The sequence below is a fragment of the Epinephelus moara genome, chromosome 19 (assembly GCF_006386435.1).
Source record: "Epinephelus moara isolate mb chromosome 19, YSFRI_EMoa_1.0, whole genome shotgun sequence".
Lineage (NCBI taxonomy): Eukaryota > Metazoa > Chordata > Actinopteri > Perciformes > Serranidae > Epinephelus > Epinephelus moara.
The window spans coordinates 32,432,472-32,456,516 of record NC_065524.1 but is presented as its reverse complement, the minus strand read 5'-3'; the positions used below and the strand labels follow the sequence as shown (position 1 = coordinate 32,456,516).

The window sequence follows — 24,045 nt, the reverse complement described above, 5'->3', positions numbered from 1 at the left end:
CCATGCTGCAACTAGCAGAGAGAGACAGCATGTGTAGCGTGTGTGGACAGGACATGCATGTGTTGGTCGCGTAGGTGACACAAGGCAGCTCGCTGAATTGCAAATGGCGGTAAAAAGTTAATGGAACAAAAGTCTACAAAACTCATATTAGCAGTCCAAACAAGATGAAATCATGGCTAAAATCATATATTAAATTTACACATATAGTTTAACAACAAGAAATAAGTAAGTGCACTTTTACCTCTGTTAGACACGGAGAACATCAGTCCATGGACAGACACCAAAATAAATTTTCTGCCGTTGTTTGGAGGGTGAAATGATGGCCCTCCATTTCTCATACTTCTGTGTTAAAGAAGCTGCATCAGCAGCGTAGCTATGAGTTACCGACGCCTACATAGTTACCACAGCAACCCATGCAGATAGGTTGGTGACGTCTGGACACACAATTATGATCCAAACACTTGGAAATAACAGTGCAGACAGTCTGTCTGAAAGATCGATTTGAGAAAAAAATCTGAACTGCCTGTTGTCTGAACTCAGACATACACTCCAAATTATATATTATATATGTAGTTTGTGCTTCTGAGTTTCTTATGTATAAATGACAATAAAAGCACACACTGCAGGAATCAACTGCACATGCTTGTGGTTTTAATATATTTCCCATTCGTAATGTAAGATGTTACATAAGAAACACGCACATTTGTTTGTTAAACAGTTTTCTGTGGCTTATTTGATATAAATTCGCTTAATCTCCAGCAATAAAACTGACAAACATTGCGACAGTTCTTTCCCTGTGCTGTTTCAACTTCTAGTGTTCTCTCTTTGGAAATAAACAATCTATTGTTATCATGGAACATCAGGGACGTGAGGGTAATTTATGTTTACTCCTTTAAAAGAGCTCAGACAGTCGCCACTTCTCAAAGCATCATGGCAAATATTCAGGGTCCAAACTGTCGGAGCACCCAGAGCCAAAAACCTGCAGAAATCATTTATCTTACGAAGAGGCGAGGGTGGAAAATCATGACAACAGATACATGAACAAACTTGATGAGCAAAAAGGAAAAGTGGAGGTCACCAACGTGAACAGACAGTGATATTATATTTTTGGCACGTTCAGATCACCTGCTGGCAAAGGTGTGTGACTGTATCCACTGTGTCAACATAACCAAGTCAAGCTGTTTATTCCATTATTTCTTACCCTGCAGGCTAATTCTAGGGACGTTTTCTCTATTTGAGAGTTTCAGTGAAATGTTTTGTAAACTCCGACGGAGGCCAAGTGTTAAAAGTGTTGCAGGAATCTTGTTTATGAAAGACAAAGGAGAGAAACGGCAGATGAAACAGCGGGAGAGAAAGAGGAGATGGAGTGTGATGGAGAAGTGTTGAGATCTGTCGCAGCTGCTCAGATGTTCACTTGGTTTTTTTTTTATGCTTTTTTTTTTTTTTCCGCAAAGTTGGATGGAGGACATCTCTGTGGAAACACAGATGTGCACGCATCATGGTCCCTGGAGTAATGTGTGTGTGTGTGAGGTTGTGCGTGTGCATGTTTGAATTCCTGCAGCTTCAGTGTGTGGGCGTGAAAGCATGCTGGTGTGACACAAATGTGAATGCTGCCATGCTAGTGTGATACCACCTCTGTCTGTGTGAGGCTGTGTTATGGTATTTCTCTCCCTGTGAGGACAAACTTGGCTCACATGCCTCGAGAGTTTGAACATTTTTGGGAAAGTTTTTGCCGGGCTTCTTTTAGAAGGGCTTTTTGAGAGTCATGGTTTTAGGGTTAATGTCAGGGTGAGGCTGGTTGTGTGCCTACACAAGTGGCCGACTCCATTGTGAACATTTATACTTGTGTGGTGGTGTGTCGAGGTCACTCTGTAATTACACTGCCACACTGTAAAGTGCTGTGTAGTTTGATTGATTCAAAACACACTTAAAACATTATCCATCCAAGAGAAACAAGACCATCCTGATGGTGTGAGCTCAACATTCTGTTCAGTCCGGCCCTGCTGCTGCTGCTGCCTCAAACACTTTCAGTAGGCAGGAGTACTCACCTTGAGAGACAAACTCCTTCAGCCGGTCAGAGTAACAAAACATCTGGAAACATCTTCGTCATCATCAGCTTTGTCAAATCCAGTCAGAAGAACGGCAAAAACGTCTTTTCCACCAAGAAACTCCACAACAACACTCTTGTTCTTGTTCAATTGCTGTTGTTGACTTTATTTCTGCAATAGCTTTACTTATTGCTGTGTTTACTAGCAAGCAGGAGCCGCCTTTACTGTTCTGCAAGCTGCTGCCTTCATTTTACGTCATCAGCTGCAATGCAGTCCCTGATTGCCTGCTTTCATTGTCTACTACAGTGCGGACCCCTTATTGGCTCCAGCTGGATTTTAATTTCAGGAAGTGTTTGGGGCGGCAGCGGGGCCAGACTAATACAGACAGTAAGACAGAATGCTGAGCTCACGCCATTGGGCTAATTAAACACAGCCTAACAGCGCAATATTAAACAAAAGCCTACAAAATTTGTCTCCATTGTAACTCACAAAGTTCACAGACAAAACTCTTGTCTTCGCTAGAAAGGTTTCCCCACAAATACAACATGCTAACATGATTAACATAAGCCTACAGCATTTTACATTGCGTAAAGTAGCATAGCAGCTAGTGGAGTTTTCCTCTACTCATATGAAGCCAGGAATAACAGCAAGATTTAAAGTTAACATCACAAAATTCAGCTTCATTATAACTTCACAGTCCTGTGTCTTGTCTTTTTTCAGACAAGTTTCCTGACAAATACAACATGCTAAAATCATCAGCATAAGCCTACAACATTTTTCATTGCGTAAATTAGCCTAGCAGCTAGCGGAGTTTTCCTCTGCTCATATAAAGCCAGGAATAACAGCAACATTTAAAGGTAATGTTACAAAATTCGGCTCCATTATAACAAGCAAAGTTATAGAAAAGTTTCCCCACAAATACAGCATGCTAACATGATTAGCATAAGCCTACAACGTTTTACATTGCATAAATTAGCATAGCAGCTAGTGGAGTTTTCTTCTATTCATATGAAGCCAGGGACAACAGCAACATTTATAGTTAACATCACAAAATTTGACTGCATTGTATCTCACAAGGTTCACTGACGAAAACAACTGTCTTATACTTAACACGTTTTCCAAACAAATACAACATGCTAATGTTATTAGCACAAGCCTATGACATTCAACATTGTATAAATTAGCCTAGCAACGAGCAGAGATTTCCTCTGCTCATATGAAGCCAGGATAAATCACACACAAGACTTTAAATGCTATTTTTGTGGAGGCTTTATTGTCTTCACAATTTATTGTTTCTTATCTGTGAAATTAAAGTAAATAAAAGCTTCGTTGTCACTGAGGGAAATGGTTTCAGCTTACAGAAACAGACAGGAGGTCTGTGTCACTATGGTGTGTAGTTACATTTCTGGGGAGGTGTATGTCAGGCTATGGCGTACAGAGACTACGCCATAGTTACGGCATATACATTCTGCTATAGGTTCAGCTTCAGGTCAACATAAAGGACGAAGGAATGCAGTGTGTCAGTGAGGGTCCTTACAAGTATAAAAGTACAAACATGCCTGTGTGTAAAGAGTGTGAATTTTACATTCAGTGTGCCACCATGACGAGTTTCCCAAAACATTTCATACTCTATTATTCTTACTGAACCATCACCTGGCACACACACATACTCACACAGCGAGAGAAACATTTGTTCACACTGCCGTTACTGTATATACAGTTTGTAGATTAACATGTGATCAAATACAGACACACAGAGAGACACGGCTCGCTACAAACACTCGGGTCACTGTGTAATATCAAAGTCTCCAACACACATTATTATACACACACACACACACACACACACACAAACAAATCAGGGCAGTGTGTGTGCAGTGTGTGACCTCTTTCTCTCTCTCTCTCAAACACACTCACTTGTCAGTATGCACTCACACACACACATCATTGGTCTGGAAACAATCTTCCCCGCCCCTGTTGGTTACCCAAACATTGCGTTGCCATGGCAATGGGACAGCGTACTGTACAGCCAGCATGTTTGTCATGTGGAGGGAAGTGTGTGAAACAAGAAAGAGGGGTGCAGATAAAGACGATGGAGGTGGATGAATTATTTCTGCATTGATGCTCTGTCTCAAGTATATGAGAATATGTGTGTGTGTTTGCAGCGCGATGGTCGTGTGTGAGGTTTGCCAGCTTCAACAGAGGAGTCATTATTCCTGAACTGGGGGGAAATAAGGAGTCCCCCAGTCTGCCTCTGTAAAACTGATTCATTTGCTCATTTTTATGGTAATATATGACGTTAAATCACAATTTTTATTATCTTTCCAGAGAGCAAGTCTTTTAAGTTTCACACATCAGAAAGTCGTCAGTGGTAAAACGGTTTACAAAGGCATTAAGAGATTAGGTTAATGATGCAAAAACATTGCTAATTGGAAAGAAATGTTTTTGTTTTTTTAAAAGGAAATAGGGCCCAAAATCCTCTTCGTCTGTGATGTGTGTTAACTGCTGTGGACTTTTAATGAGAGCTTTGATAGCAAAGTGGATGCAAATTGACGAGGACGGTGCAGCTGCTCAGGGAGGACACCCTCTATAAGAGAAGGAGCCAATCAACAAGTTGGTAAAGCTCAATGAAACACAGACTTTGTGCTGTAAAACGCTGCACCACTCATAATAAGCCTTGTATTAACTGAAGTAGTCGTAGCAGCAGTGATTTCCCCACTGGGACTGCAAACACTGCTCCTCCCTGAGCACTTCCACTTCATCAGTCGGTAGGTTAAGTGCCTTGCTCCAGGGCTCCACCTTGAGGCAGGGGAGGGTTTTACTCCATCACTTGAGCTGCTTCAGCTGTGAGTGTTAAGTGGCAGCCTGAAGGCCAGAAGGTGAACAGTCTCCGTCTGCTCTTACAGGACAGTGATAAATGAACTAATCCCTCTGGCGTAATGAGTTAACCCCTGGTGAATGTGTGTGTGTGTGTGTGTGTGTGTGTGTGTGGTTGTTTGCATATGATATTTTAATGGTTTGCCCTCCGCTGTGTTGGTGTTGTGCAGCTGGCAGATTGACCCGTTTGCTATTGTGATTAATTAGATGATTAGTAGGCTGCTTCATGTCTTCTGTCTTCAGTGAGCTATGATGGGGATGCCAGCGCTGTTGGTGGTAGGAGGTTCAAATGTTGATTTAGTCATGCACTTTTTAGGTACTTGTACTTTACTTGAGTATTTCCATTTGCTCATTTCAGAGGAAAATTATTGTACTTCAATTCTGTTAAATTTTTTGTGAACCTGCTTTATTCTGTGTTTTACCAGTTTAAATCACTGGGTCTGTGTGTTAGGCTGCTCTCAGACCTAGAGTTGTCTCCTTCAGTCTGAATCAGGGACTCATTGTGTCACAAAGTTGTATAACTGCCTAGAGTTGGTTCATGTTCTCACGACAGCATTTACAAGCAGATCAAATGCCTTGTGTGAGAAAGCTGCTCTTGATTGGTCAGAATTTCCATGTGGGAAAAATCCAGGAAGTAAAGCAAATGTTGAAGAAGAGTACACTTGCAAGATAAATGTGACACTTTCTAATGTCACAATGGAGGGACAACTACGCAGGTTGATTTTAGCGCTGCTCATCGTGGACTATATTGCTGTCATTGTTCATTTTAGTCAAACCATACAGTTTGAAAACGAGGCGCGGCTCCAACTAGAAAACAATGTTTTGATGCATTGGATGTGCTGAATGTGCATATTAAGGCAGTACAGGAGGAGGTGCACATTAATAATCCTCCAGGACTGTAACATGCTCATGTTTAACCCAAACAATGTGTCATGTGACTGCAGTTGGTTCAGATCCAGGTCGGAACACGTTCTCACCACAGATGAACCGCGCCAGAGTTCGGACGAAGACCACGGTCTCGTTGTTGTCTGGTTGTTTTGTGCACACCCGAGTGTGACTGCTGTGTTCACATCTGCCCAAACAAACTGCACATAGGGGGCAAACGAACTTGAGTACGATTGAACCGAACCAAACAGGGCAGGTGTGAAAGCGCCCTCACAGAGTCAGACACCCTCTATGGATAATTCAGCTCCCAGTAAAACCTGAATATCTGGATCTTGAGTCACCAGAGAAAACAGGAGATTGCACATTAGCAGGTGCTAGGTTAGCTGCCTGTCTCTGATGTGCCACACAGTGTCAGAGAAACACTGATTTGTAACGTCAAACTCATTTACTTAGTGTTTTCAGTTGTTTTAATCATCTGGTCCGTTTGTTTTGGAGAGAAAGAGACCTCTGAGGATAGTCAGCACTGAAGGAATACTAACCGGGACTTGTTTAAGCTGGTTGCAGTCTGCAACCCTCACCACTAGACTCCACTAAATCCCCCTAAATCTTACACACTGTACCTTTACGCTAATATTACATCTCCACTTTTAGTACTTTATAGTGTTGTGTTGCAACTTTTATTTAGATCAGACTTCTTCCATCAGTGCAGACTGTATGCTAGATGAATGTAATGCAGTAACACAGTGCTGGCTGAAGATTTAAAACAGGTTGCAGGTCTGCGATCAGCGATAATGGCTTATATAAGTGTGCGTGTTTGTGTGTGTTCCCATTTCACACCCTATAGGCCAGATTATGAGTATTCTCTCAGATGTCTTTGTTATTGCCTGTAGTGGATTTGGATCAGGATACGGGTTTTGTTCCAGACTGGAAACACAGATAAACACACACATTCACACATACGCCCACAAGCACTCACACATACACACACTGTGTACCGCTCCATAGCTCTGTGACCTCAGATATTAGCTTTCCTGCCAAACATGACTGAGGCCAAGTGCCACAGCATAGTCACACACACTCTGCTGAGTCTTACTGGAGCATTTGGTTGGTCAAGAATAGGAGCAACACTTGGCGGCTGAAGTATTGGTGAAAACTCAGAGAGAGAAATCATTGGCTGGTCGTTGGTCATCGGCAGAATGCAGGCTGCTTTATTGCTGTTTACTAAATCAGACATTGAATGGTTTGGATACGACAGAACTATCTGTACGTGTGGCACTGACTTTTTTGTAATATATTTCAGCAAGTTGTTGCACCAGACGTGATGTTGCTTATAGTTGTGGCATGTTCAGTGTACTATTGTACTGATTCCTGAGCACTTTCTCTTGGCTTCAATCATAAACGAGCTGGTTATATCGGTGTCTTACATGTGTCTTGTTAAAGGTGTTAATTGAAGGTGTTAATTGCAGCAGCAGCAGTTTCCTTCTGTTAAATATACTCACTCCTCCTTCATTGTTATTTTCCTGCTCAGTCTCTCCTTTCATTGCGCATGCTCTTGGATGATTTCCTATTCCTCTAATGTCTCAGACGTGTCTATATGCTGGTCTGTTCACCTTTGAGGATTGCGGTATGCGTCAGTTCGCTGTGAATTCAGCCAAAAATATGAAAAGAATCCACAATTAATTTGCTAAAGCACTCATTTTTAGTTATTTCTTACAGTCTGAACATCACAACCTTTGACTGCAACCCTTCATTGGAGATCTTAATGAAAACCGAGTGCTTGGATCGGCTGAATTGACTGCGAATTGTCCCGGTTTCCCACAGGCATCTTTTGCTTTATAAATGTAGAATAATCCATTTAGAAATTACACACATTCAGACTTCAACAATTGCCATTGCATTGGATTAGATCGTCAAATAATCTCATAGAAGTGGGAAGCAAATCATGTGTAAAATAGTGAAATTGTAAACCTGCCGCTGGATCCTGAAAGCTTCTTGATTACACGAGCCAAATTTATCATCGTGATTCACGATTGTTCACCTGCCAAAGTGACTAATAGAGCTGGTAAACTCTCCAGCCACTGCCAGACTTCATTTAGCTTTTAGCATCCAAGTGACAAAGGTTTTTTTTTTAGGCTGATATCAGGCTGGAGCGGGACATTGAATTGAGCTTTGAACAGGACCGCAGGCTGGCAGGGTGAGGAGTTTATCAGATCAGTCTTGTCAGACTAATGTGAGCTGCTCCGATACCACACGAGATTAATCCTTCTTCAGATGTTATGGTTAGATGAGGTGGAAATATAAAGTTTTATCAGTATTAAAGGTAAAATGTTGGAGGTCTTGAAAGTTTAGGTGCCTGTGGGAAAACCAAGTGCTGCTCTTTTCTGTTTCCTCTTAGCTTTCCAGTTTCCAGCCTGTCCTTTCCTGACTTTTCTTCCTTCTCCTCTTCTCTTCCTTCCTCCCCTTCCTCAGTAAAACCATCAAGGTGAAAATAATCGACGACGAGGAGTACGAGAAGAACAAAACCTTCTACGTAGAGATCGGAGAGCCTCGCCTGGTGGAGAGCAACGACACCAAAGGTCAGGAAGGGGGTGAGCCTCCTGAACGTTGACCCCTCAACCCCAGAGTGTCCGCCACATTGCAGAGGCTGCATGTTCTCAACACGTGTAGGCACACAGGAGGAGATCTTGATTTGCTCCTACATCCTGATGTGTCCTCACTATGACGGTGAACATGCAGCAGGTTGTGGATCACCTCATCTCACCACATCCACTGCTCCACCTCGTGTGTGTGTGTGTTGTGTGTGTGTGTTTTGTGTACATACCTTGCCATGATGTTTGTTTACCATGCATGCATTCACCACCTCCCTCTATGTGTGTGTGTACGTGTTTGTCCCATACAGGAAGACCCTAACCGTTAGGATCTTAGACCGGGAGGAGTACAATAAGCAGTCCTCCTTCTACGTTGTGCTTGAAACCCCCGAATGGAGACGCAGCGGGAAGGAACGGACAGGTGTGACAGCCAATCAGCACTGAGAATGCACTTCATGGGGTTTTGGAGAATCCTGAATCAACAGGCTAATCACAGATTTAACTTTTTATCACCCATCAATACAACACAAGATTTAATCACACTGTAGTCAGTTCATGAAAGATTTGCTAATGCAGCTGCTGTGCAGATTATACATGTGTTCCAGTTCTATGCAGGTGTGTTCATACTCTGAGTATACATAGTTTAAAAACTCTAAATTTCCACCTCAATGCACTGCACAAAGATAATAGAGGAGCTACTCATAGCCAGAAAGATCAAACTTGCTATGGTTGCTGGAGAAACATCTTAAAAAGCTATATAATAATGTACTGTCAGATGTTCATATTAAACATGTGTTAAGTTTCATATAATGAGGCAAACATACTTAAAAGAAATCCCTCAGGCTTCCGAATACTCTTTTCCAAAGGGTTTTTTTATACTTCAGAGACAAGCTGACATCAGCTTGTGAATTATTTCTTTATATCTGCTCCAGGCACACTACTGCTTGAGCAAGTCCAGTTGCCTACCTGTATAGCACTTAAGATTACCATGACCTGAATGACTGAGATCCTTCACCAACATGTTGCTCATCAGTTTGGGAAGAATGCCCTTCGACTGGTGCAGGAATTTGAAGGAACATCTAGGAAGCTGGCTGGTTCAAGGAACCACCTGCGTTTAAATTTGAAATGCAGGCAGCACAGGCTCATTCCTAACAGCATATGCTTGGGTTCCACCATGAAAGGACACAGGGCTGCAACAAGCAAGTCCAGATTCCTACAGTATAGCACTTAAGATTACTGCAGGTGTTTGCATTACATACACTGCTACATGTAGCTACATGCTAATGTCAGGGAAACCTGTAATCTTGGTTGCCAGTGTTGCTAATATCCCCCTGATTTTGGATCATATTCCTGCTGGAATATGTTCGATTGTAAAGATATTGGTTTAGAAGCTGTTTTTGGAGACTTCTCACAATGGAGAGTGCAGCTTTACTCCGTTACAGTCATTCCCCAGGGACAAGTACCCTGCTACATGTAGCTACATGCTAACCTCAGGGAAATCTGTAATCTTGGTTGCCAGTGTTATTAATATCCCCCTGATTTTGGATCATATTCCTGCTGGAACATGTTAGGTTGTAAAGATATTGGTTTAGAAACCTTTTTTTTTTAGATTTTTCACAATAGAAAGTGTAGCTCTACTCCTTTAAAGTCATTCCCCAGTGACAAGTACCCTGCTACATGTAGCTATGTGCTAACATCAGAGAAAACTTTAATATTGGTAGTTAATGCTGTTAATATCTCCCTGATTTTGGACGGTTGTGAAGATTTTGGTTTAGAAGATTTTTGGGGGGCATTTTTCACAGTGTTAAGTTCCACTACACTCAGCTGGCTGCAAGCACCATGCTACATGTAGCTACATGCTAACATCAGGGCAACCTGTAATCTTGGTTACTGATGTTGTTAATTTCTCTCTGATTTGGAATGTATCTGCTTGTGAAGATTTTGATTTAGAAGATTTTTGGGGGGCATTTCTCACAGTGTAAAGTTCCGCTACACTCAGCCGGCTGCAAGTACCCTGCTACATGTAGCTACATGCTAACGCCAGGGAAACCAGTAATCATGGTTACTGATGTTGTTAATATTTTTGGATTATTTTGGATTAGGTTCCATCTTGAACTTGTTAGATTGTAAAGATTTTGGTTAAGAAGCTTTCATTAGTGATACAAAAGACTCAGATATGCTGACCAGTCAGAGCAGACTTTGCTTTTTCGGGAGGGGGGCCTGAACCTGTAAATGAGCACATAGGCCCCCTTAAGTCCAATTAGTGCTATTCTAAAGTTGCAGTGCATGTATTGTATAATTCCCTGTCAGTGTAAAACAATTAATAGTGTTCATCTCTTGTGTAACAACTGCAAAAGAATTAGATTAGTGTAGTAACTGTATACATTTAGTATGTGGTATAGAATTGGGACACAGTGAACAGCACCCTCTGCAGAAACCAACACTTCAATAACAGAAAACTCAGGAAAAACACTGATGCACACACTGTTTGATAGACAGGTGAACTGTAGCAAGTGCAGCACATAAATGCCAAAAATGGAGGCTAAGAGAGGAGACGAGTAGGACATTACTGGTTAGAGGACATCACAGGGTAGGTGTGATATTTGTCTCAGTGGACTTTGTGCAGTTTGAATCATGTTTATTTTATGCAAAGCCTAATACGATAGCCCAGACAAGAGCACTTTAAAGTTGGCAAGAAAAATAAAGCACTTTACAACTGGCAACGCTACAAGGAATAAAATCAAAGCATCAGTTGCACTTATGCCACATATCTAAAGTGACAAAACGCAGAGCTGCTCCCTGATCGCTTATGTTTTAACAGGCCTGTTGATTTGGGATTCAGGTTGAACACACACAGGAGCGATGCTGCTGCTCCCCTCTGTACGTCTCAGTGATTTCTTACTTTTGTTTCTACTTTTCCTCTGCTGCTTCTCCTCAGAGGTCTGTACTGAAAACTCAGTGGGAATCACACCTGTCCTCTCCGTTCTCCTTCTTTCCTTTACCTCTGCCCTGTTCTCTCATCATTTTTATGCTTCCAGATCTGTTCTCTGCTGGTGTTTGAAAATGTCACTGCTCTCCTAATACATCAATGGCACAAAAACATACATATAGAGATCATATCCAAAGGGTGTTCACTGTGAGAATGAATGTAAATATGTTACTTTTATCCCACCAACGAATGCTCCTAACTCAAAAATGTAACTTGTTTTTTTAGACAAATAGCATATGAAAAAACATTTTATCCTAAGAAAAACTGTTGCTATTACCAGGGGTGTTATTTGTGTTGTGGGTTTGATACAATATTATCAGCACACATCATTGAGGACTAGTTTCTCTAATAACTGTGGAAAAATATGAAAAAAAAAACATAAGAAAACTTCCACAATAGAAAGAGGTGAGATAGTATCCACAACACAGCTAGCCATATGACACAGTCTGAAAATGATCCGACTTCCTAAGTTATATAAACTATTTAAAAACCCACTGGATTATCAGAAAAATGTATCATCACAAAGCTGACAACAGCTTAGCTTATGAAATAATGTTTTGGAGAAACATGGTTCTCACAGGACAGTGGTGATGTGCAAACAAAGAACTTTTACTTCTCTCTCAAGATTTACAAATAAAATCTGTCACAAAAAGACCATCTTTCCTAAAAACAACCATAGTCAGCAAAGATAAAGGACAAATATTCCCCTGAATCATGATATTAAGAGACAAAGACAAAGCTTAAAGAGAGTTCACCACAAAATCATAGAGATGTCTGCCTTCTCTCCAGTATAATGGAACTAGATGTCACTTAGCTTGTGGTGTTCAAGCTCCAAAAAATACATTTGAAAAACTCAACAGCAATGTCACTTTCTGGAACTCATGACCCAGTTACTCAAGATAATCCACAGACCTTGTTGTGAGCATTTTCATGTAGGAACTGTTTTCTTTTTACCGAACTACACCCACCAACTGTATCACCGGCAGATGAAGCGGCTATCTACTGCTAGCTCACAGGAGCCAGCTAACGTTATAGCTCAGTGGAGGAGGAAGCTGTTAATATTTACATCTCCCGCTGTCCCGAGCATGAGCCTCTCATCCATGAGTAGATGCACACTTCCTTCTGCACAGTGATACAGTTGGCAGTTGGGGTACAGTAGAAAGAAAACAGTTTCTATACTGAATAGCACCTGCTAACTGTATCACTGCGCAGAAGGAAGTGTGCATCTACTCATGGATGAGAGGCTCATGCTTATGAATTTCAAAATGTAAACTTTGAAGGCTTCCTCCTCATCTGAGCTGTAATGTTAGTAAGCTCATGTAAGCTAGCAGTAGATGCACGCTTCCTTCTAAAATTGGTTGTTGGTTGTTTCTTTCTGCAGAACTACACTAATGCTAATGCACACCTCAACTTTACAGCACAGCCAAAGAGAATGCTTTTTATGTTTACATCTCCCGCTGTCTCAAGCATGAGCCTCTCATCCCTGAGTAGATGCACACTTCCTTCTGCGCAGTGATACAGTTTGCGGTTGTAGTTTGGCAGAAGGAAAACAGTTCCTTCATGAAACTGCTCACAACAAGGTCTGTGGATCATCTTGAGTGACCGGGTCATGATTTCTGGAAAGAGACATTGCTGTTGAGTTTTTCAAATGTACTTTTTGGGGCTGTGAGCACCACAAGCTGAGTGTCATCTAGTTCCATTATGCTGGAGAAAGGACAGACATCTCTACAGCCGATATTTCCAACACTCTGCAACTCACTCCAAAACAATCTAGATTGATACAAAGCACTACAAGTAAGAGGAGAAATGTTTATTTAGATTTGAGGCTGAACAGTCCGTCTCATCTGGATCATATAACAACTGGAGCCTCTCATCTTCAGTGAGACCATCAAACCTACCTGTTTCTGTAGCTAATGGTCGTGTTACGCCGTTAAACACATCATTGTCAAATAAATTGTACAAATTGGTGCAATTAAGACACGGTTATGGTTTCAGATGTGCTCGTGAGTGTGTGTAGTTTTAGATGTGTGGGTGTGCAACCTCAGTCACATGCTACATCTGTGCATGTGTTTTCCACTGTGTTCATCTGTTATCTCATCCGAGCTGCTCGTCTCCCCCCGTCTCTGTTACCGTCTAATGTAATATGGAGTTGTAAAAACACGGGCAATTTCCCACTTATTTATTGCCCTGCAAACACACACGCAGGCACACACAAACAAATGTGCTCTCAGCAGTAATTTTGATATTAACTCAGAAGCAAATCGCAGTTTTATTTAAGAAGAAAGAAAGTGTTTTAAGTGAAACCAAATGCGTGTTAATGTGATGTGGTTTAAGGTAAATCAGCTCAGCACAGTCTAAAGGGGGTTTTATGCCCTTAAACTCTACTGGGTACACTCATTAAAAGTAGCTCTATCTCTGTCACACACACACACACACACACACACACACAAGCACAGTCAGACACAGCGGTGCTATCACTGTGTTAATGGCAGCGTGTGTTTACCAGGCATCAGCAGTGTTTATAGTGATGAGAGGATCAAAGACAAGGGCTGGATATCACGTTATCACAGTCAGGAGATCAAACACACCTCCGGGATGCACAGAGACAGACACACACACATATACACACACACGCACACAGTTTAGGGGCTGCAGTGGGTTGGTGTGTTTAATGAGTGTGTTTTATGAGCTGATGCGGTGGTTCTCTCTCTGTGCTAAATTAGCCCTGCATAGATCTTTATGGCCTCAGCCCATGACTGTGCACGTACACACACTTACCATCACACGCTTTTGTGTGTGTACACTTGTCTCTGTTGTCTGTGTGTGTTTGAAACAGCTCTGTGTGGAAAAACATCTTACAGCAGGTGTTTTATTCAGAATGATGCCTTATTCTTTTGTCACTGGGTATTATCTGTGTAAATGTGCAGTTAATCCAACTGCAAGTTTTAATATATTTAAACAATTGCAAAATAATCAATGGTCAAAACTTAAACATTGAGTCATCTTTCAGAATCAAAACATAATTCAACAGTGATTCCAACATGGTGTTTGACTGATTCAGCAGTGAATAAACATTAAAATGCCTGCTGGGAGTGCACCAGTGCAAAATGCGACATACTGTTGCAGCCTTTTAACTTACAATCAACTTGGAAAAATTGTTTGGAGAGATTTTATTTTGGTTCAAAACTCATTTTAACATTTTAATCTACTATATCACCAATAACAGTCTTTTTTTTAGTTTATAATTAATAGATTTTTTGTCTGAAGGGTTTAAAGGTTTAAGACGGTGTAGTGATTCTCAACCTTTTTCATGTTAAGGACGCGTTATTAAATAATTTTTTGTTTTTATTTAATCAACATAGACATAGGAAGCGTACATTTTCCATAATTAGAATTGACAGTGGATCTGTAGTCAACAGTCGTGCACTAATCAATACTGAAATCAATATTTGTAATTAGGCTGTAAAGAGCGATTAATCAGTTAAAGATGAAATAAATTTTCCGCATTTACAGCTTTTCATTTGTGAACATTGATGCTTGTACATATCAATACATATTTATGGCCAAGAGGTTTTTTTCTTATAGTGTCTTTACGATTAACAATTAATTATTATTATTATTTATTTTTTTAAAGGTCCAGTGTGGGATTTAGGGGAGTATATTAGTAGAAATGGAATGTAATATATAAGTATGTTTTCTTTAGTGTATAATCACCTCAAAATTAGAATTGTTGAGCCATTTATTTCTACATGGAGAGTGAGTTCTCTTCCATGGAGATTGCTATGTTGCACCGCCACGTTTCTACAACACATTCTCCCTCCGATCTCGTCACATAACGACATTTGGTCACGGACTACCACGTCCAGATATGACATGCAAGGTACCCTGGGAACGTTGGTTGTTGACGTTCTGGGACGCTGTGTCAAGTTCTGTCTGTTACATGCATTGTCTTCTTTCAAAATTCTCAGGAACGTTTACATACAGTCTCTTTACGTTGGAACAACACCACAAATTGACGTTTGTTTCCTTCACCAACAAACACGTGGTTGGTTAAGGAAAAAAGAAGAGTGTTTGGCTTCATAATCTCATGGGAAGGGAGCATCGGCCTCCTGGGCGATAGGTGGTGGTAGTTGGAAGCATCCACCACCCCTCCTGCCCGCCCTACTTGGACTTCCGCCGTCTTAACTTTCGTTGTTGTCCCGCCACGTTTCCCCCTGACACTGCCAGGCACCGTTAAACAATAATGCCGACTGGCCGCGTATCTTTTTCATCAGTGTCTGACTCCAGAAGTCACTACACGAGCACCTGATTGCGACAACTTCGGAGGGAGACTGAGTTGGTTTCTACAGTAGCCTAGAATGGACAACCAAACACAGATTTTGAGCATGAAACTGCTTTATTTAGTGTTTTTACCGGTTTGAATCTTTGGGTCTGTTCGTTTCTGAGAGGAAGAGACCTCTGCGGATAATTCGACTCCCAGTAATAACCTCCTGAACAATGAACACTGAAGAAATTCTAACCGAGAGAAGTTTCAGCTAGTTGCAATCTGCAGTCCTACCACTAGATGCCACTAAACCCTATACACTGCTCCTTTAAAGATGAGACGGACGCACTCAGAAATGTGTCACTCAGAAAGTAAGAAACTTTTGAAGCCGCTTTCATCAGTCTGTGATGAAGAAAAATGTGTGTATTGCCCAACAAATGATCAAGTAATCTTTTTGAGTGTTATGTTTCTGAGTGCGACCCTCTCGTCTTTAAAAGGATACAGATATCTCGGAGACAGTTGAGTTGGTCTGAGCACAGTGGCAACCCTACGAATAGTTGTTCCCATCACATTACTGAGCAACACAAGCAAACAATCTGCTTGCAGTCTCCATTTATATTAATTCCCTCCATTAGAAAGAAATATTTCATATATATTACAAATTAGCATTTTATAGCAGAGACATAACGACAGCTCGTGTCCCAACTGAGATTTTGTTTTTCATCTTTTTCCCTCCCTAGTTGTGTATTAGTGTTTTCAAAGGCTCTCAGTAAATTAACTCTTCTCACTCAGAGAGCCCTGCAGAGAGACTCGGGAACATAAAATTGATTTTCTCAATACATTTTGGCACCACCCCACATGTTTCAAATACGCTTTTAAGCACCCTGCCCCAGAGACAGCAGCTGAAACCCCACCAGAACGGGCACGTTCACTGTCTAGCGTTGATTAATGTGTGAATTGTGCCTTGAACAGCTTTAACACTCAGGGTGTGTTCGAGTGAGAACACAGTCAGCTTTTCTTATTGGAATCCAGTAAGGTCCCGTTTCATCTTCCATCAAACCGGTGCTTCATAAGAGAAACGCCTCTGAGCCAGACATAAAAGCCTGATATTCTTGTCTCTTTTTTGTTGTTGTTGTTTCATTTTCATTGTTTTATTTGGCTGTAAGCAACAAAAGTTGACAGGATTAATGTACTGACTAAACAAGCACCGGATCTGACATCTGCTGTGCTGATATGAGGCGATACACACTGTACGGTTAGAGAGATGGAGAGGAGAACAGTGTAGTGCATCATTTCTCTTTTAGCTGTTTGACTTTAGCGAGCACCGGAGAGACGTGAATGAGTAACAAGGCTTTTACAGGTAGCAGCGCTGAATGGACAGTCGAGGGCTGCTGCTGTTTATGAGATATCGTGCAGCTTAAAATTTACATTTCCATTACCCACAGTGACTTTTACAGAGTAAGCAGGTTGAGGGTTCAGTGCCTCTCTGAGAAGTGCTTCAAAACCGGATAAAAGCTTAATTTCTTTTCAAACAAATGTGCCAAGTGTCCTGCAGTGTGGGCTCTTAGTCATCCTACCTATAAATGTAAAAACACAGAGGCTAAAATCAGCTGTAAGCAGTGATTTATATTTGTTTTAGCTCCACCACCGTTTCTTCCATCGGACACAGATAAATTAGTCCCTGCTAGTCCAGAGCGTGATAGTATCTGTATCCTTTTAATGTAAACTCCACCAATCTTTCCACCCAAATCGGCTTCCCCACAGATACTTCAGTGGCCTCTCATCTGTTCAGGAGAGAATGAAAAGGCTTGTGATTTACTTTTCCATTAACCTATTTCATCCTCCTCTATTTCTGGAGGAGTTTTTCGTCATGTCCTAGAACGCCTTTCAACAAGCGGCAGAGAGCATGTGTCAACTTGAATCCAGCTTTGGTTTGTTTGTGCAGGTGGAGCCAGATGTTTAATATTTGCACAACAAACCAGTCGTCTAATGGTGTTGTTGACGATAGGCAGGATGGATTTGTCTTCTTTAAAGGGACAGTTCACCCAAATCAAAAAATGTGTGTTTATCCTCTTACCTGTAGAGCTATTTATCAGTCTAGATTGTTTTGCCAGAGTTGCTGAGTGTTGAAGATATCGGCTGTAGAGATGTCTGCCTTCTCTCCTGTATAATGGAACTAGATGTCACTCAGCTTGTGGTGCTCATAGCACCTAAGAAATATATTTGAAAATCTCAGCAGCAATGTCTGTTTTCAGAAATCATGACCTGATTACTCAAAATAATCCACAAACCTTGCTGTGAGCATGTTTCATATGGAAACTAGAGCTGTACCTGACACAAAATTTTGTCAGTCAAATCAGATTTGGCCATTTAATACAAATATTCAACAATTCATTTCTTTTTTTCCATATAAAGTTTTAAAGTTTGAATGCTAACTGCACTAATGATGGACTGGATTGGAAATGTGCAACAATTTTGCTGACACTAGATATCACACCAAAACCAGAGACTGTGTCGTATTAAGTATCTGTGAACTGTAAATTCCAAGCTCTCTTCTGCTTCCAAGCAGAAGAGAGAAGATAATGTTATCTCAGAGCCTTATGGTGGAAAGTCTCGCCCCCTCTGTACTGCTGCATCACGTCTGCAGCTAACTGTGCCAATAGCCTCGATTACACCGAGCAGTTCAGTACATTTTTTTTCCATTTCCACTGTGAAAAGTTGTGGATGGTACCAATGGAACCGTTCTGTTCCGTCCCCATGTTTGGTCCCCCCTCTGTTGGGGTACCTAGCACACAGATCTGGTACTAAAAGGTGGAGCTGTGAACACTGCAGTCTGATTGGTCAGTAGAGGACGGTCACTCTGCTCAGTTGTGGCTGGGTTTGAGGCTCATGTAACCACTGTTGGATCTTCAAGCATTATAAATATATACATTTCGACCGTTACTGTTGGTTCCAAAGGTATCATACTGAAAGTGTTTGGTGGATACGGGGCTAGAGTAGCGTGAAAGTCAAGCACTCACTCCACGGCAAAATCTGAGGATTTCCAACAGTACACTGCACAGCACACTACCTGGCAAAAAAACAAAAATGACAGCTCAACTTGAAGTAATGTCAGTAGACTGGGGTGACAATTCGAATCTCCAACTTTCAAAGGGCAGCCCGAGGAGAAACTATTTTCTCTCTACCAAATAACACCCATGAACCATATCACTGTGCAGGAGGAAGTGTGCATCTACTGCTAGCCCACCTAGCACCACTGAGCTAGCTAACATTACAGCTCAGCCGAGGAGGACGCCATTATTGTTTACAACTTGCTGTCATAAGAACAAGCCTCTCGTCTATGAGTAGATGCACACTTCCTTCTGCGTGGTGATACGGTTGATGGATGTAGTTCGGTAGAAGGAAAATAGTTCCTACATGAAACTGCTCACAACAAGTCTGTGGATTATCTTGAGTAACTATCACGTCTTTCATGTAGGAGAATCTTTTTCCTCTATGTGGAGGAAAAAGCTGCATTCACTGGAGGCTTTAGAAGTTTCCAGATGACCCCGTGATATTGCAGGTTTGTGAGGAGCCTCAGGACAGCAGGAGGCAGAGGAGAGTTCACTGCAGCCTGTGAACCTCTGTCAGTCACTCGGGTGGGGAGAAAATGCAGCGTGAGGAAGAAACAGCGCTGAGAGGGAAACCAGCTGAAAACACACGCACCCTGCAGAGGGTGATGACCCCATGTCCTAATACACACACACACACACACACACACACACACAGTATCAAACATGCATGGGCACACACAACTCGATAGAGCAACATACATCGCGACATGTGACCACTCAGATGCACACGCATACATAGTGTATGTCCCTGTGTGTGAATACATGTCACTATTTGTCCGACAGCCATGTCCTCTCCTCTAATCCTCCTCTAATCCTCTCTCTGCCCTCAGTGTGTGTGTGTGTATCTGTGTGTGGGCACATGTGTGTTCAGTTATGCAATCCTACATAACATTATTATCAACCCTGGAATTAATTAAGCCATGTGCCAAAACAACATAATTAATTGGAGACATGATTATCCGTGTCTCATGCCAGTTCATGGCTCCACATGTGTGTGTGCTCACCGAGGTCTCTCCATATTTAGTGTCATCATTAGTATATACATTAAAGCCCTGTAATGTACAAACTCACTGAACCCTCTGTCATGCTGCGTACAGTGGTAAACAACATTAGTCATACATTTTAATGAGGTGTTTACTGTTTCGCTAGTGTCATTAAGTCTGTCATTAACCAGTGCAAATCACCACACAGTGTAAATGAATTTATTTGTGTCTTTATTACAGTAATGTGAAACATTTACATTAGTGATGATGCATCATCATTAGAAATTAATGCCGTTGTTTTGTATACTCTGTTAGGTAAATTCATTATTACAGTAATGTAAGTGTAAGTAAACAAGTAGATGGAGGCACAGGATATTACATTAATCAGACTGTAGATTTATTCACTCGACAGTTGTTCTTTGTCCTCATCAAAATCATCATCCTCCCTCCTCTATCTCAGCTTCCTCCTCTTTTTTCTGCACATCAACCTCCTGTAAACTCAGCGCAGTCGCCAGAAGAAAATGTCAGCATCGTACACTTCTGCAAACCACGAATATGTTACGTTTGCACGTTCCATATGAAAAATATCAGTGTTTCTAAAGTGACATAGTATATAAGCTGACTTTGTCATCTGGAGGTGGAGGGGATGGTGGATGACGTGACACTCGAGCAAGACACCCGCCAAGCTGCAGACTACTACAGATCAATGTTAGAGACCAACAAAGCACAAAACCAGTTGCGATTTAGCGAGTCATTGCTGTGTTTCCAGCAACATTTTAGGCACCAAATGTGGGTGTTTTGTAGCAAACTGTCGCCATTTTTCTAACAAGGACTAGGAATGCACGATATTGGATTTTTTGCCGATATGTAACAACTCATTTGACCGATAAACGATACAGACATCAATATATCCACTTTTTCCTACCTAGTGGTGCTCCAGCTTCCTCCCACAGTATAAAGAAGCCCAATCAGTCTTTTTTCAGCATTGGCAGTATAAAAACAAAATCAGGGAGTGCAGCAAAATGCCGCCTACCTACTTTTGTTTATACAGAATGCGCCTTTTTCGGGGCAATGGGGGGCGTGAGTGAGTAACAAAACGTGTAGCTCAGTGTGTGACGTAAACGGTGACGTGGGAGGGAAGTCGGCACGTTCCTCACCGTCCCGGTTATCTGACGGTTAATGGCCTCTACATTTGCGAGGACAAGGAGGGCGTGCAATTCCTTGTCTCCCCAGTTGCTCATCTTTACAGTGTCTGTCAGGTTTGCGTTTCCCTCTTGCTACTAGCTGCTCGCTAATTCCTGCTATCAGCTGTTTCCTGTTTATCCACACCCAGTGGCTCACACGTGCAGCGTCATTAACAGCTCCTCCCACAAGTCATCAACAGCCCCTCCCGTTGCGGAAGGCCGCCTCGGTCTGTTTAAACTAAAAGGGTTCCGCCAATATGACTACCCTACGAGACGGAAAATGGGGCGCCTCGGATCAACTCGCCAATCTGCCTCTGTGTGTCTAAATGCTCGCAGCTGGCCGGCAAATCGGCCCAACATTTGCTGAAAATCTGGCAGTGTAAAAGGGGCTATTGTGTCAGCCCTGTGAGAGTCTGGCGACCTGTCCAGGGTGTACCCCGCCTCTCGCCCACTGTCAGTGACCCCTAACAGGATAAGTGGTTAGGGAAAATGAATTAATCATCTCTAGCATGGATAGTGCCACGAAATTCGGTTGTTTTTTACCGAGTCATTGCTGCTTCTCCAACATATCTGTTACATAATAACATGCAAATGTAGCTGTGGTTTGCAGACACATACTTTTTTCTGGTGATTAGGTTGGTCAGCTATATTTTTCTCTTCCACCCAGCTCCCATTTTACACTCTGCTCTAACCATTCCTCTTACTCTGCCTTCTACTCCTCTTCCTCCTCCTCTAACTTCTTCCTTTGATCATGATCTTTACCTCACCTTAATTAGATTAAAGGGCTTTTATAGCCTAAACATAACCATACATCAGTTAAGTCATGATTTAACTGCTTCCAGTGGATATTGAAGGCAAATAAATATGATACATAGTCAGTGAATTCTCAGCTGATATGTTCAGTAGTAATATTGTACAGTTAATGTTTTTTAAATTATATCAGTGAAGAACTAGATTTCGGCAGCGTTTAGTTTCAAACATATTTGCTGTTGTAGTTTAATTGTATATAAATCTAATTTCCAGGACATGGGGTTGTGTCCTATATCACATATCACCTTCTTGTCCTCATCCTCACCTCTCCCTCTGGTTTTCCTTTTCCCTTATTTCCCCCTCCTTCTGCTACTTCACTTCCAACTCCTCGTTTTCATCCTCTCTTCTCCTCTCGTGCGGGTTTTTCCAGCTTCTTTCTTCTCTTCCTCATCCCTGTCCTTCCTCACTGTACACTTTATTCCTTTTCCTTATTTCTGCCTCTTTCATGCTCCCATCATCCTCCTCCTCAACCTTCCTCTCCTCGTTCTCATTATGCATTCCTCTCCTCATCCTCTGCTCACAGCTGTTTGACCTCTCCTTTCTTCCTCTCCCTCCTCTCTTCCTCTTCTTACTCATTATTTTCCTTCTCTTTTATGTCCTCTCCCCCTCGTCTTATTCCTTGTCACTCCAGCTTCCTTTCCTCCTTTCATCCTCTCCTCCCTTCCCCTGTGGACGGACAAGACTGGTGGAAAGTTCCACTTGTCTTTTCTCCTCCTGCTCCTCTCCTCTGCTCCTATTCTGTCTCCTCCTATGGGACTCTCCAAAAGTGTGACAGTGTAACAGCTCCTTCTTCCTCCTGCCTGCCTCGTCCCCTGCTGTACTGTTTAATCCCGTCAAAGACCGTGTCTTCTCCTGTCTTCTCTCCCCTTCCATCTGCTCATCTCCTCCTTGACACGGCGCAGAAGTTTCTCCCCTCTGCTCCTCCTTTTGTCTTTAGATGTTGACAGTTTGCAAAGATACCTCCCCCACCTCCTCTCACTCTGCCCTCCTCCTCTGCCTCCTCTGATGGAGCCTGAATCCATCAAACATGACAGGGTGCAAAAATCCTCTCCTCTCCTCGCCTCTCCTCTCTGTCGATTGTTTGTTCTTTCCTTCCTCGTTACCCTTTTTCCTTCACCTCTCCTTCAGTCCCTCTCTCCTCCTCTCCCTGTCGTCTCCCATCACTTCTGGGGAACTGGGGACTCTATCAAATCATGACGAGGTGTGAAAGCACACACATACACACACATATACACACATGCTAACTCTTGTCAGCACATATTGACCCATGTTGCACCCAGACAAATAGACAGACGCACCGACTACATGAAAAAAAGAAGAGAAGGGCTCAATATTTAATCAGAAAGTATCAGCACATTTTATTGTGTTGGAGTGCAGAGTGAGCACACTCAGGCTATTAAAGCAACACTTACCTTTCTGGAAATGTTATGCTTTGCTTTGTTTAGGTTAAAATGCTATTAATAAGCTGATGGCACACTAAAATGTAAGTGAATTCCACCAGAGATAAAAACTCATAATTGTGCCATTCTCATATGGTTCTAAGAAAACTCCGACCAATTGGCCGAGCGTTCTGTCTGTCTTCCCCACGTGGAGGCCTCCGACTGACGTAACCGCTCGCGTAGCATCTTATTGTTGCGTTTGACTGTCTTGGTTGTAACGTTACACTCGCTCTCCTCTTCTGTGTATCTAACGTTACCTTGCCAACGCCTATGTCTATCATAGACGCATTCTTGGAACCCATCGGCTGTATACGGCGTCTGACTTCCGGCAGACGGCGATACAGCCTCTGGGGGCAGACCCCCGATTTTTTGGCATTCCGGGTTGATTTGGGCGGAGGAGGCGAATTTCCGTTTCCGACTTCCGTTTATATATAAGTAAATATGCTGAACCATTGCGATGGATTCAGAGTTTGCAGTGATGCCAATTATGTTCCGCCTCGTTAGTTCACCGCACGGACCGTTTAACCTGGCAACAACTGCAGCCGGCTCAAATGTGATTGGTCAATATCACGCGGACTACAAACAGCCTACAACCAGAAACCAGGGCTCTTCAAGATCTCACTGGATGTAGAGTCTGTTTATAGAGACTAATCATAGACGTAATGAGGACGTAATGGAGGAGGGGGGAGTAGGCCTTTGGAGGGAGGTGGAGTTTAAGTGTCCGAGGCTGACTTCTCCCAGAAAACAATTCGTTTATATGACATGTTGTGTTCGTAAGTGTTCTGAACGGCCTTTCTTCAAGGCCGGGTGCCAGGCGTGATAATCACTTAGATATGGGCATGGGCGTAAATGTAGACAGTGCAGG

The 24,045-nt window shown here is 42.2% G+C and overlaps 1 protein-coding gene across 3 annotated transcripts in view; it reads left to right on the top strand.

Moving 5' to 3' along the window:
* Positions 1 to 24,045, top strand: part of slc8a1b (solute carrier family 8 member 1b) — a 253,555-nt gene that overhangs the window by 180,921 nt on the left and 48,589 nt on the right. For 2 of the 3 annotated variants that reach the window (XM_050071767.1, XM_050071766.1), the window contains one exon: positions 8,710 to 8,819. In XM_050071767.1, coding sequence (XP_049927724.1) covers positions 8,710 to 8,819 — 110 coding nt within the window. Of the gene's footprint in view, positions 1 to 8,279; positions 8,387 to 8,709; positions 8,820 to 24,045 lie in introns of all 3 variants that reach the window. The other variant, XM_050071768.1, reaches the window with a different exon arrangement.